General features: G+C 39.2%; 1 protein-coding gene across 1 annotated transcript; it reads right to left on the bottom strand.

Moving 5' to 3' along the window:
* Positions 1–649: 649 nt before the first annotated feature.
* LOC126830699 (uncharacterized) lies at positions 650–4,628 on the bottom strand. The gene is made up of 5 exons (XM_050561111.2): positions 4,438–4,628; positions 3,619–3,866; positions 2,898–3,207; positions 2,467–2,502; positions 650–2,024 (listed from the first exon to the last, which is right to left on the bottom strand). Exons 2-5 carry the CDS (start codon positions 3,646–3,648, stop codon positions 982–984), a joined length of 1,419 nt encoding a protein of 472 aa, XP_050417068.2. The 5' UTR covers positions 3,649–3,866; positions 4,438–4,628; the 3' UTR covers positions 650–981.
* Between the last annotated feature and the right edge of the window lie 10,891 nt (positions 4,629–15,519).

Raw genomic sequence — 15,519 nt, 5'->3', positions numbered from 1 at the left:
GGTGCTACAGTAATAGTAATAACAGCATGAACTTTACGTGTCAAGCCTCATGGGTTTGATATTGACAGCATTTGAGGCCTTCAGAGCAGCTTACTGTTGGGAAAGAGAATGAAAGGAAAGGGTGTTTGACGTCCTACTCTTCTGTACCAAAAGTGCTAATGAATACGGGAAACACCATATAGTGTGCCAAGAGAAAATACCTGAGAAACTTACTCAGCCCACACTTGGATTTAGTGGCCGAAGGGCATATGAGTGGGTGAAGGTGGGTCTGTAGGTAACAACTACAGCCGCCACTGGTCCTGGGATCGTTGTCGGATCAAAATTGGGTGTCCCCAGTTAAAAAGCTTGCCTGGGGTAGGGACACATTCCCCACTCAGCCTCGAGCGGCTACCACCACACCACTACCGGGACTTAGTGAGCTGGTGAACTACCTACTACAATGAGCGAGCTTGATCCACTCCATTCTTCATGCTTAAAGGTTTTTGTGAACGTAAGCCCTTGTTGGATTTTTATGACTGGGAAGGGCTTTTCGCGCGTCTTAAGGTGGTGAAGTGGATGTCCCAAAGGCCTGTTTAGCCATGTGTATGATCTCCTAATAATTTATTCATCCAGTGATATCGGCTGTATTATTTAACCGATGTCTTAATTAATGTGCATAATTATCTCAACAAAAGTCATCCAGAAAATCAGGATTCCCAAGCTAGGATGGGAAGGAATTCTATAACAAAATATAGAAGCTTTGATTTGTTGACGATGACTGGCATTTATTCTACATTGTGACACTTGATCAATAATTGTCATACTCATCATGGCATAAATTTAAAACTTTTCTTTTCTTGTACGATACGAACAAGCTTTACCCATTAATGTTCTTTGGCGACGATTTGGGGAAAATGCAGTTTTACTGCATAGCCCAAAGCACTGACGTATGCTAGTTGTTTCTTATAGATGCTGGAACCTATAAAAACACCAAATGGTTCGTTATGTTGACAGTACTCTATATTTCTTTACGAGTCCGCTGTCTTCAGCGATAAACAGTCTACTACCATTCTCATCCGTACAAACGGTTCGGGGTCGATATAATCGGTTGCTCGCCGCAACAAGGATCTGTTTTAGAGTTCCTTCTGGAGACAATAGAATTATATTATGCCGATCCCAATCAGCTACGTATACGTTACCGTTTACGTCACAGCTAACACCATGCGGACACTCCATTTTGGGCTCCGTCTGCTTTTGAAAAACCCAGTTGATGTGCCCCTTTTGGCTTATACACACAACTCGACAGTTCCTGTGATCGGACAACACGATATCTCCACGTGGAGTTTTTGCCAAATAGTCCGGATTACTGAACAGACTCCGTCCATCTTCACCGTCGATGGTGGTCAAAATATCACCGCTGGAGTTAATAATATCCAAGGTTTCACCACTAACAGCAAATTTACCTGATCCCAAATAACAAATACCATCGTACTTCTTGGCGGCCAGTATTTCCGAGGACTTCTCAAGAACACCAACACCAACATTGATGATAGTGATGAGGAAACTGGTGGACATTGTCACTGCTATTTTATTGGGAGATATTTTTGTCATTCGAAAAGGACATCCCGCCATTTTTAGTCTTTTACACTTTACCTTTGTTCCAATCTCTGCAAATGATTTCACACTTTCGTTATGCCAATCCGAGACTAGTAAGATGGAGATGTTATCGATAACGGTGTGTAACAAGTCTGTAGCACCCGCAGAGCCTTCTTTATCACCACTGATAGAAACGGGCATAGGGGTGCCAGAATTTACTCTCAGAAATTTTGACACAGCTTCTTTTGATTTCAACATCTTTCCTGGTATAGTAGGAACGCCTTCTTTTGCAGGTTGCCTGAGATCGGACAGTTTCTTTAGGGAATGATGCCGGAGAAGTTTCATACTTGTATGGATTTTGGCACAATCTGAACACATAACTTCACAACATTGAAAACACCAGTCGGTGGCTGTAAGTTCTTTGTCTTGCTCTTTACAGGGTTCACAAACTGGAAAGATAAATGTATTGATTTCTGAGTAAAATTCATTTGTTTTATCATTCATAGATGTATCCACGGTTTAGACCGAGAGCAGTTCACATGATTTGATAGTTTTCTTATAATGCCCTAATTTTGACATGCTGTTCACGTTGTGGATTGCGGGGGAGGGGTGGTAAGGAACATCGTCTAGTTGTTCGGATGGGACCAGAAAAACGAAAACGAAATTTTGTGTACATGTTGGCGTGCAGGTAAAAGATTCTGATTATCCCCGGTGTTACAGACCCTGCTGTACCGGTCTCAGGATATTTCAGACTTTATGCAGAGTATACGGAATACACCCCACACCCTCCAATATGTTGCATGCCCTGTGTAACCGCAAGGATTGCACAATCTCAAGGCCGAAACTGGACTCTGTATGTTAACTCAAATTCGCTTTTATCTAAATACCTACCTTGATCAGTATTATCTGTCCAGCCAATACCCGAACCTAAAATTATACAAACAAAATTATCAGAATACTTGGCAGCGCGTCTCAATTTAATGTTGTACTTATTGTATTCACTAAACTTGCTGATATGCCCATTTTAATGGATGAATGCATGTATAGTCTAATATATATTATAGATCCATTAAACCACACATAAAGCTTGTATGCGACCGTACATACATATATCTCTCCGGCATACGCTAAAGAAAGGGGGGTTGGTGTAAAACTGTAACAGATACCTTGCCGTACCTGTTCTTTACTTCTTATTTATACCAGAGGTATAACACATCCTTTAAAACTAATTTAGAAAACAAATCAAGTTATTAACCAAAGGCTGTCGAGGTCTCCCTACTTAGGATCTAAAAGAAAGAACCACACTCCTCGGAAGCACTTACCGGAAACATGCAGTGAGTTGGAAACCATAATATTATAGAGATACGACTGGATATCTTTGATAATGTCAATAAATTTGTTAATCTGTTTTGGAGTCTTGCTTCTCAGTAAGGTGACAAGTGTCTTAGCTTTACGTTGTGCTCCGTGTTCTTGGTGAAGCTCTTCCAGTTCTACATGAGTCAGGACAAAGTCTTGATACAGAAGATCAATGACGTGGGTTGAGTCCAGGTGCTCTATAAGAACTATATAATTCTTCTGAATCAGGTCCATTGGATCATTTTTGAGCGTCTGTTCCAAATTATTTCTCTCGGCCTGAATAATATTACAATGCGATTTTTATTTTTATTTTGCATTTCAAACTGTACACTGATTTTATATTCTAATAAGTTCTCCACTGGGCACGTCTGAGAGAGAAAAATGGGGTTTAACGCCCACTCGACACAAACTAGGTCATTTCGGGACTAACATATTTTTCAAGTTTATTTCAATAATTCGGTTGCGCGTAGGGGTCTTTAGGAGTGGGAGAAAACCGGGGGGCCCGGAAAAAACGCACGAGGTTGGATTGACAACCCTATTCCTTGTCACGTAAAAAGCTGAGTATCGAAACAATGCCGGACCTAATGATCTAAAGCGCACTCATTTGACCAACCCCATCCCTACGATCCACGTCCAAACTGTTCATTACATTACATAAGATAATTGTATTACAATAGAAAGGCCTACCTGTTTTTCCTTTGAAGCACCCTTCCCCATGTCTTATTACTATTTCTTGGTCGATCCGCCTGTTTAATTGGCCAATCAGTCTGTTTAATTGACTGATCTGTCTGTTTTATTGGCCGTTCTGTCTGGTAATTGGCCGATCTGTCTTTTTTTCAAACTACACACGCTACTATTGCTTTATTTATCATCGGCACACGTTGAATGTCGCTTCACGTCTTCACTGATTGACGTCACTATGTAATTCGTTGTTCCTGAAATGAACAAAGCCTTTTGTAAATGCGATTATAAGACATATACTGTTATTTAAATATAATCTTGGTAATAGTAGAACCTGTGGGCACCATGTTTAATCAATAATTAGGATGACTCACATATATTATGATATATCTTACTGGTTTCTGGCACCGGTCCAGTCTATCTATAGATTCTATTATTCTATAAGTCTACGGAAAACTGTTAATTAATAAGATCTTCTGGTACAGAGAGAGAGAGGGAGATATTCCACTCGAAACAAACTAGGTCATTTCGGGACCTAATATATGGTTCAATTTTATTTCAATGGGGGGAAACCGGGGGACCCTGAGAAAACCCACGAGGTTAGACAGGCGACCCTACTCCTTGTCATGTACAACCGGGGAACCGAAACCACGCCAATTGACTCAATGTTTCGTTGTGAAATGAAGAAAGGAAGCATTACAGATTACATTAAAACTTGACAGCTAAACGAACGTCATAAAATATACGAAGTGGTACCAAGTGTTCTTGAAAGAATAAGTTTACTCTACCTTGTGAGACGGAGGGACTATATAATAATATACTTACCATGTTAAAGCACTCGTCTACGGTTCTCTTAAAAATCTGTTGATTATGATTTGACTCCAACTTATCTTATGAAGTCATATATTCACATCCTACATAGAAAATCTCACTTAACAAATATCTTGCCTAAGTACTTGAAAACTTGCACATTCACGTCACAATTAGCCGTTTAGACACTGCACCGTGACCACACTGTGTAATAGTTTAATATATAAGTATATTGTATGATTTATATATATATGTTAACAAGTAAACGGGTTTAACCCCATGTTGAGGTATTGCAGTATTTGGGTTATAACTCGCTGTCTATTGTTCAATCACAATGTCCAATCGCTTCTCCATTATAGTCATTTATCGGTTTATTGAAATACTCGTCTTTATTGGATCTATTCATACTTTCAATAGGAACTGTCACTACATGTATGTTAACATATTAGTTGGTAAAATGTAAGTATTATATACAGCATGGCTAAAGCGGGTTGATAGGGCATACACGGGAGTGTCGGGGGGCGGGGGGGGGGGCACTTTTACCCCACAGCATTAAAAAGAAATTCGTCTTCTGGACGAATTATATACAGCATGGCTAAAGCGGGTTGATAGGGCATACACGGGAGTGTCGGGGTGCTGGGAGGCGGGGGGGGGGGGAGGGGCACTTTTACCCCACAGCATTAAAAAGAAATTCGTCTTCTGGACATGACGCCTGACACCTATGATAAGAGAGAAATGTGGTTTAACGTCCGCTCAACACACATTAGGTCGTTTCAGGACTACCCTGTGGTACAGTTTTCTTTTCAGTAATTCACTTGCGCACAATCGTTAGCAGTGGAGGGAAACCGGGGGAACCCACAGAAAACCAACGAGGCCTCGACCCTACTCCTTAACAGTGGGAGGAAACCATAAGACCCGAAGAAAACCCACGAGGTTGGATATGCTGTCCTACATACATGTACAAGCTTGGGGTCGAAACCTGATTGCACGATAGTGGTATTTACTGTTATATATATATAGAGAGAGAAATGGGGTTTAACGTCCACTCGACACAGACTAGGTCATTTGGGACTAACATATGGTTCAATTTTATTTCCATAATTCGCTTGCGCGTAGGGGTCTTTAGCAGTGGGGGGAAACCGGAGGACCCGGAGAAAACCCACGAGGTTGGACAGGCGACCCTACTCCTTGTCACGTACAACTGGGGATTCGAAACCACGCCAGTTGACTCAATGGGAGGCCTCGTGATACAGCGCGCGTGCTAACCATTAGGCCATCCAACCCCCCTTACTGTTATATATATTCATTTACTGTTATACATTCAGTAAACATATAAGATGGATGCTTTTAATCAAAATCAATAACCTGGTATTTACATGTATATTTACAATTTAAATGTCATATCTCGTCAGACCCTATTGATATCTGCTGTTGATCTTTAGACATTAATTAGAGGGATTTGATGGCTGAATGGTTTGCGCGTGCGCGTTGTATCATAAGGTCTGCCATTGGGTCAACTGGCGTGGTTTCGACTGGTTGTACGTGACAAGGAGTAGGGGCGCCCGTCCAACCTCATGGGGTTTGGGGTTTTCTCCGGGTCTCCCGGTTTCCTCCCACTGCTTAAGACCCGCAAGCGAATTATTGAAATAAAATTGAACCATATGTTAGTCCCGAAATTACCTACTTTGTTTCGAGTGGATTAAAGTCTCACCTCTTTTTAGACATTAGAGAGAAATACTGTTTAACGTTCACTCGACACAAACTAGGTCATTTCGGGACTAACATATGGTTCAATTTTATTTCCATAAATCGCTTGCGCGTAGGGGTCTTTAGCTTTGGGTTTAAACCGGAGGACTGGAGAAAATCCATAAGGTGGATAGGCGACGCTACCCCTATACAGACCAAATGATCTAAAGTGCACGCGTTGGACCATTAAGCCAAAGGAAATTGCCTACGGATTACTTTTATTTCGAGAAATCCAACAGGTTTATGGTTCAACCACAGTGTTTTCCGGCGTGGTTCCCCCTTGTCAGTGATGCAGGACGGAGGGCCTGACAAGGACAGCTGTCTAGTCCTTCGGATGAGACGAAAAACCGAGGTCCCGTGTATACATAAGAATGCACGTAAAAGATCCCTTGGCAGTTGGAATTCGATATAAGAGTAGGCGATAGTGCCGCTGCCCGGGCAAAATTTCCCTCATAGCACACTGTATGGCTTATGCCCGTCTTCATTAGCCCAATTTAGGAGCAGAACAGTAGGACGTTAAACCCCATTTCATTTCATTTCATTTCAACCACAGTGTCATCTCTGCCCATCTTGGAAAAGAAAACCCCGATTTGGAAATTAGCGGCGGTAAATCGAGTTATTTCCCCTGGATAATAAAAGCTTGATCAAATTACGAGGACGCTAAACCAGGGCCGTAACTAGCCCAGAGCAACGATCTAGGGGGGACGGGAAGTGTTCTCAGCAGGGTCGCTGTAAAATCTATTGTTTTTATTTTCGACAATTTTTTCAAAGGGCGGGTGGGGGGGGGGGGCGAAACTTTTTGCAAGGCGCGCTAAACTCATGCCAACTTTTAAAAACCCACTGAATTCTGTATACGTTTAACTTATAATTATCAAAACATTTGTGATATTCAATTCTTTTGACAAATTCTTTATTGTGACTCTCACAACAAACAATATCAACATAGATCATATTTATAACCAACTCTGTCCGATCCTTGTGTATTGTAAATAATTACCAATTGATTCTTTTCGGTCATTTATAGGCCTATATCAAAATATCATTTGAAATCAATTTTAGGGAAAGAAAAAATGGCTCATGACATTTTAAAATGTATATAAACCTTGACATTTGTTTTATATTGTATTCCTGTATGCCATGATCGTGCTATACCGTACAACTGGCCAGTCACCAAATAGATATAATATTACAGCTAATTGACGTAATATGAACTCTTTTAAAGTAAATTAGCTATGGAATACGATGCTTACTCTTTCTGGAGCATCTTGTACTACCTCTTAATTATTTGGGAGCTCACATTATGTTTTAAGATAGTTGATATCAATAAATGAAAGAGCACACATTTAAAGGGGTTTGACGTGACTTAATGTCGGGCTTAACGTCGATAGTTATATCGCGGACAACTTTTATAGGGGCTAAACCGTTTTGGTTTATATCACAATAAGTGTTGAATTGGGTTCATATGATGTGTTGTTTTGGCGAGTGATGGGACAAGAGCCAGACGAATATTATTTTTTTTCTGAAGGATTAATCGGAAGTAGGTTTGCTATTAAATTTTAGTTTCGGTTTGGGATTAAACGGTCGATTGTTGAACATAACAAAAACATCAGTTAAATCCAAACCTTACTTTTGTCTGTAGGCCTACAATTTAAATGCACACAGACACCCACTTTGAAAAATAAATCAACCCGATTTAATTAAATGGGCACTGTTATCATTTTTACCAAAATCAAAGAGATCTATTCGCGTTGATTTAATTCTTCTGATTCTCTAAATATCCCCAAGACATTCCAAGGCCAAGTGAAGAGGCAAGACCATACGATTGGACCTCCTAAGTTATCGTGCACTCGTGACCTATCCTATTCTTTCGAGTATCTGAAAATAAAAGGATAATACCACGCACAGAATGTTGGTGAATTAAATTGCCTTATCTATTGTCTATTTAAGGAACATGATTTCGGTGATATCCCTCCGCCGGAAGATCTATATGATATAGACCGCCCAGACAATATACGTATACTTTCATTAACAACTCAATTATATTACTCTACATCTCCACTCTTTGGTGTAAGATTCAATCGAGATTTTTATAATCCTATTCCCGATCAATTCGTCTGGCTTTTACTTGTTTCCCAGGTTAAAATAATCCCTATAAAGATGCGCGGACATTGTCTGTCTTGTTCCTCGTCTTGTTTTCATGCATTCTCTAAAGCTCTCCCATGTCTGAGAAATATATAAAACATTTCGAGCATTCGCCTTTTTACATTGGGTTACCTGTCGGTTAATTTCGGCCATCTACGCAGTAGCAGTTGACATGCTTTAAACTTGCGGCCTCTTTGACACACAATTTTAGGAGGTAATAGATTGAAGAGTGGGGGTGGACAACTCCAAAAGCGCTCATTTTCTGTCCACTCGACACAGACTGGGTGATTTCGGGATTAACATAGGGAAGCGTATTGGGGCCATTATTATTTTTATTATATATATAAACGACACTGTGAATAATATAAAATCAAACATCAGACTTTCTGCTGATAATACCTATCTTTACTAAAAATAGATTATCTAGAGGCATGCGCAGTTACTCCAAACAAAGATCTGCAAACAATCAATAATACATGGGCGGAAACATGGCTAGTGACATTTACCCCATCAAGACAGAAACATCAAGGGCAAGGAAAAGTGACAAAAATTGTCACAAAGGCTGAAATGGGGGGGGGGGGGGGTGAGGGTAAAAAAACATTCACAACACATTTAGTGCCTTTATTTTGTTGTCTAAATGAACTTGTGATGACAAAGAACAATAAAAAAAAATAGTTGAAAATCAAAAATAATGACTTTGGATAATATGGAGCCAATATACCATTCAGCACTATGCTGGGACTCGAAAGCATTCTGGTACACGAGTCGTGTACCAATTTTAAATTTTTTATTTTGTAAACATACATTATGCAAGAGCTAAATCTGTCTATTGCAGGTCTTTCTTTAGGCCCGAAATGTTATCTAAATTATTAAAAAGACATTAATTAACCTATCCAGGCCATAATCAACTCTACACTGTTAGAAATTTTTGTAAAATTACAGTAGTACAAGTAGTTTTTGTACCTTAATTATCGGTATGTTCACCACAATGTAGTAGTTTTACCAAGTCTGGCGTATTTTAACGGAGTTTCGTGTATGTTTACAGAGTTTCGTGTCTTTTTTTACAATAGACGGTGATGAAATCAAAGACACATTCAAAATCAGTAAAAATACATTCTTACATATGTAATATTTCCAAACTGAACTCAAAATAAACAAGCATGCATGTAATTTTACAGATCATACGTTTATTCACATTATTTTGTAAATTTACTTTTAGGTTAGAAATATAAATAAAATTACAGCGGTTCTCACTATAATAGTTAAAAACTAGATAATGTAAAGGCAATATGCTCAAAATTTCTGTCAAATTGATCCACTCGGAACCGAGATATTAGAGACTGAATGTTAGCCTAGCCACGATCATCATTACTTATTAAGTCAGTACGATAAAAAAAACATAGTCTTGATTATCTATTTTTGAATTTAATCATTAATGAGCGTTGAGCCCCAGATCGGACTCAAATCCAGTGAAAATCCAACACATAAGATGGCATCCATGGGTTGATTATGGTCTTTTCATGTTAATAAATGTCTAATTCATAGTTTATAGAACATATCAGGCCTAAAGAAAGACCTGCAATAGGCAGATTTAGCTCTTGCATAATGTATGTTTAACTTATTGGTAGTTATCGTATTCGGTAAATTTATTGTCTCTTAGCAAGCAATTTTAGAGATTTTACGTTTACTCACATTATTTTGTAAACTTTCAGGTTAGAAATATAAGTAAATTTACAGCAATTAAATTTTTACCAAAAATGTTCGGAATGTTTACCAAAATGATGTATATTTACCAAGTTTCATTCTTTTTTACAATAAACTTTGATGAAACCAAAGGCACATTAAACCCTGGTAAAAATACATGCGTAATATTTCAATATTGAAATGAAAATAGCAAAGCCAGTAGGTAATTTTACAGATTTACGTTTATTCACATTATTTTGTAAATTTACTTATTGGTAAATTTACTGTCTCTTATGTAAATTTACTGTCTCTTATTTTATTTTAGTATTCCATAGCAACGAACCATTCCTAATAATTATTTTTTTATAGTATTCATTCTAATTTATTAACCATAATATGGACAATCACATTTTGTGAAATTTGGTATATTGCATGTTATATATATTTAATTTTCTTTATTTATACGATCTAAAACGTGTATTATTATTCATCGTACTTTGATCAGATTGTAAGTATGTTCATTAACGTATAAAAAAAATGTTTTGACTTTCTTGTCATAGATTGTATTATCTCGTAACCAAGGTCAATTGAAGACGGTTAATTAAACCGATTGGCCAGTGTTAGCTTGACTGTCTCTAGAGCAGAGTTACAATGCCTGCAGTAGACAGTACCACAAGCTTACATCTAAAATCCTGGAACGGAAGTTAAAATCATTGTGGGGTTTTTTAACATTTGTCTGTAATTTTTCATTTACTGCTTTTAGGTAAATTTACATTGGGAAGTTTAAAAACAAACTTACTGTAACCGTTCATTTACTGTGTTGCGGTGAATTTACAGTCCAAAGTTAAAAAACATTTACTGTTTTAAGGTAAATTTACTCACAAAGTCAAATTACAGAAACTCTGTAATATACTATTCAAAAAAAGTAGGGGATATTTGATTTTGGGGGCATAATACTAAAATATGCAAATGACTACGAAAAAAGTCACTATAGAACCTAACAGAAGAAACATTTCCAGTTACATGTGACGCCCAAACGCACCAATAGCTACCGCATGGAATGCAGGTGATGCTTGGGATCATCATGGGGGTCCAACCCAAGATTTGCACGACTCTGACTTTGAATGTTACAGTCATTGTGGCATTGAATTCCAGGGTGGAAACATTAGTTTAATTGTTTTAGTGACCAGAAAACAAATTTTGATATGCGTCGGCTTACCCAAAATGAAAGGTTACGTGCCCTTGGCATTCTACAGATCGGCACAACACAGGCGGTTGTGGCGCGGACGATGAATGTTTCTCAGTCTGTCATAAGCAGGCTATGGTCCAGATACCGTGATACACAATCTGTACAGGACAGACCACGCTCAGGTCGACCAAGGGCGACAACTCAAGCCCAGGATCGATTTATCCGTACCTTGGCCTTGAGAAATCGTGTCATCACAGCAAATCAGATCAGCGCTCGTCTTCAAACAGACACTGGTGTGAGAGTGAGTGGCCAGACGATTCGGAATCGACTGCATAGGGATCACCTTCGCGCCCGACGTCCTCGCGTGATCCCTTGTTTGAGAGATCATCACATTCAGGCAAGACGCCGTTGGTGTAGGGATCGTCAACACTGGGATAATCGACGCTGGAGCAATGTGATTTTTTCAGATGAGTCAAGGTTCACTGTTGATTTTTTGGACAGACGTAGGAGGGTGTGGCGTCGTCGAAACGAGCGCTTCCAAGACGTTAACGTCATCAGACATGATCGATTTGGGGGTGGTTCTGTTATGGTGTGGGGAGGCATCACTGTTGCTGGAAGAACGGCTTTACATGTTGTTGCAGGGCGTGTTACAGGCCAGTACTACCGGGACAACATCTTGGCAGTCCATGTTGTGCCGTTCGCACGACGTCATGGCCGCCGTTTCATCTTCCAGGATGACAACGCAAGATGTCACAGGGCCAGGATCGTTACAGGTTACCTCCAACAACAGAACATCACCACATTACCTTGGCTAGCACAGATCGCGACCTCTCCCCCATCGAGCATGTCTGGGACATGCTTGGACAGAGGTTACGTCAACGTCAACAACGTCCTGCCAATGTCCAAGAACTTGCTGCTGCGTTGCAACAGGAATGGGACAATCTGGACCAAAATGACCTAAGACGTCTGATTAGGAGTATGCCACGTCGGATCAATGCTTGTTTGGCAAACAGAGGAGGATTTACCCGTTACTGACTTGGTTGTGATGCTGTGGTAACTTTGCTGTTTGACCCCGGGTATCATTTTACCCTTATAATGGTCAGTCTGTGCCTTACTTAGTCTAACGATCATTTGGAATAAATCGATGAATGTGAACTTCATTTCATTTTGTCATTTGTTTCTTCGTCAGTTTCATTAGGTGACTTTAATAACACTTAAAAATCAAATATCCCCTACTTTTTTTGAATAGTATATTACAGCTGAATGTTTATTTACAGTAAATTTACTGGCAACTTTTGCTGCCAGTAATTTTCATGTAAATTTACCAGATTTTTTCTAACAGTGTAGATGGCATCTCTAGCCTGCGATCTTTAGTGGATTGTGAGCCGATTTACTGCACAACTTTCCTTCTCGATTTAACGATTAAATGGATAATCGAGACTATGCTGTTTATTGTACTGACTTTAGTAATGTGACCGAGGCTAGGGGGAAATTTCAGTCGCTTAGTTCGCGGTTCATAGTGGATCAATTTGAATGAAATTTTCAGCAAATTGCTTTTACATTATCTAGTTTTTAATTATTATAGCGAGAACTGCCAACTCATTACCGAATCTCCCATAATGTATTTTTAAATATTGGATATCAGAAGCCCAACATTTCACGGTATGATAACAGCATCAGTGTTGATTTAAACTGACCAATAAGTCGTGTTTGCAATGTCGAAGACTGCGGATGCTATTGAGTTAAAGACTTAGCTCCTTTAATATGATGTATATATATATATATATATATACATTTAGGGAGAGGGGTTTTACATAGGCTAAGCCTGTTCCCCTATCCTAGTCTGTTCCCCAATCCTAGTCTGCCATCCCGAACAAAACTTTGTTTAAGAAAAAAAAACTATTTTTATTTCAATAATTGGTTTGCGCGTAGGGATCTTTAGCAGTGGGAGGGAACCGGTGAACCCGGAGAAAATCCACGAGGTTGGACAGGCGATCCTACCCCTTGTCACGCTCAAGTGGGGAATCGAAACCACGCCATTTTACTCAATGACAAATACGTTAAACCACTAGACCACCCAACCCCCCTTACAAGAAAGAGAGAGGGAGAAATGGGATTTAACGTCCACTTGACACAAAGAAAACTAACACAGTTATATGGGAAACAATCACTAGTTTATTATACACAAGTACGACGTTTCGATAAGTATCCTCTTATCGTTATCAAGCCCAATACTATATAGTAAACTTTCCCATATAACTGTGTTAGTTCTGTTATGTCTCCAATCGCTAAATACCACTAAAGGATTACACTCGACACAAGCCTTCTCATTTCGGGACTAACATATGGTTCAATTTTATTTCAATAATTCGCTTGCACGTATGGGTCTTTAACAGTGGGAGGAAACCGGAGGAATCGGAGAAAACCCACGAGGTTGGACAAGCGACTCTGATCCTTGTCACGTACAACAGGGGAATCGAAACCACACCAGTTGACTCAATGACAGACCTTATGATACAACTCGCACGCGCTGACCATACGCCCCCACCTCACCACCTGACCCCCCCCCCCCTTACAAGAAGTAGAAGGCACAAGAGTTATATAGCGCATCTGAATTTGTTTCTGAACAAATTTACGCATGTTATGTAAAAGATTGGCCATCCCTGGTTTAAACAGATATCCAAACAATTCCAAGACTAGGGCGAAATGGCAATTGGCCACCCCTGGTTTAAAAAGACTATTCACAGATATTCAGTTATATATCCTTTAAATGGCAACCAGTATTTGTGATAAGGAGAACCCGGAGAAACCCAACCCGTCATTCCACGACAGACTTGTTGATTTCCGGTGCAAGCTTTACCTCCACCCAACAAATGGCGAGTTTAAATCAGAAAAGAAACAATATGGCTATTTTAATTTTCTGCCTAGGGCATCTAAAGTCATTATCTGGTTATATAAATACCGAAGTAGACATAGGTCTAGTTTCAATATTATGAAATATTGTTTGTTGTGTTTGATAGTGCTGAAACAGTCTTACAACAACTGTGTTGGTGTACCATCAAAAACCACTTTGTAATGTTCACGCGATGCATCCACCAATCGAAAGTCGTCCAAGAATTAGCTTGTTATATTAGTGGTGGGACAAGTCACTACTTTGGTAAAAAGTACCAATTAGCTTTAAGTCGTTGTAATCGCCAGCTTTTAGTTTTTATGTAATTTATATTACTATGACCAAATCCTCCGAGGCCGAGTACAAGCCTAACTACTTAACTTTTTCTTCACTTCATACACATGTATTGATCGTGCAATTTTTATGTTCTGGCTTTGTTTTCACCCCTCTCGTCAGTTTTATGATATGACTGATTACATCAGTACAACCTTACTTCGATCTCTACTAAACAACGAATTGATCGTATGCAACACGGACGGGCTTGAGCGAGCAATTCGATTGTTTTTCCATCTTTGTTTCATTACCACCATTTACGACAACCAATAAATGGCACGGTTCTGCTTATCTGAGTGGAAAATGTGACAAGGAATAGTAATGAAGAATTGTAATGGCAGTTATCTCGCCCTGCCATGAACATGTATGACCGCGTACACCCTTAAAGATTACAGAATTAACATTCCATGGTTTCATGACATTCAGACATAGAAAAATGGGGTTTAACGTCCACTCGACAAAAACTAGGTCACAAACGTAAACGAACAATTGACATTTGGATATCGATGGTGCAGGAAAGTGGGAAGTTAATAAGCCGTGTGTAAAACGCTACCCGTGTCAGATTCGCTTTATATTACCGCTAATTTCAGTAAGTTATGAAATCTCTGATCCCCATTTAAAATCATCCCATGCAAAATACAATATTATGAAACTTGAATCACTAGTATATCTCTAGAATCGCACGAAATATGGTCCAATTCCTCTCAGCATTAAATGATGAATTTAAAATTGGTCAATGTTCGGCATCCAGAGCAGACTATATAGTCAACAGAAGCCAGTACCACTTATGATATTAATTTGCTGAAATCTTTTGATGCACTTCTTTTTTTAAAAAGTTAAAACTCGACTGAATCAAAGCCGGCAAATTATCTAGCTACCTTTACTGATATCATTTTTTTCTTAATTAAATCTCAGATAATCAGCGTTGTAGCATAACGGCTGTAAAACGAATCGGCTGTTTGACGTAATTTGGCCAGCGGAGACAACGGCAGCTAGGGGACATGGGTCAATACTTCTGTACACAGAGGAATACAAGCTTCGAGACTAAATATCTAAAAAAGAGTGTATTATTTTGTAATGCGACTAAACGCCTTTTCACATCTGTCATACAGAC

This window comes from Patella vulgata, chromosome 8 (genome assembly GCF_932274485.2).
Source record: "Patella vulgata chromosome 8, xgPatVulg1.2, whole genome shotgun sequence".
NCBI classification, from domain to species: Eukaryota; Metazoa; Mollusca; class Gastropoda; family Patellidae; genus Patella; species Patella vulgata.
The sequence above is the reverse complement of the archived record's forward strand: the minus strand, read 5'-3'. Positions and strand labels throughout refer to the sequence as shown.

Excerpts from the sequence above, each read along its gene's own strand:
- LOC126830699 (XM_050561111.2), bottom strand. The coding sequence starts at position 3,648 with ATGGGGAAGGGTGCTTCAAAGGAAAAACAG. Across the intron at positions 3,208-3,618 it reads GTGCTTCAAAGGAAAAACAG|GCCGAGAGAAATAATTTGGA; the intron begins GTAGGCCTTTCT and ends AATATTATTCAG. Across the intron at positions 2,503-2,897 it reads CAACTCACTGCATGTTTCCG|GTTCGGGTATTGGCTGGACA; the intron begins GTAAGTGCTTCC and ends GTATAATTTTAG.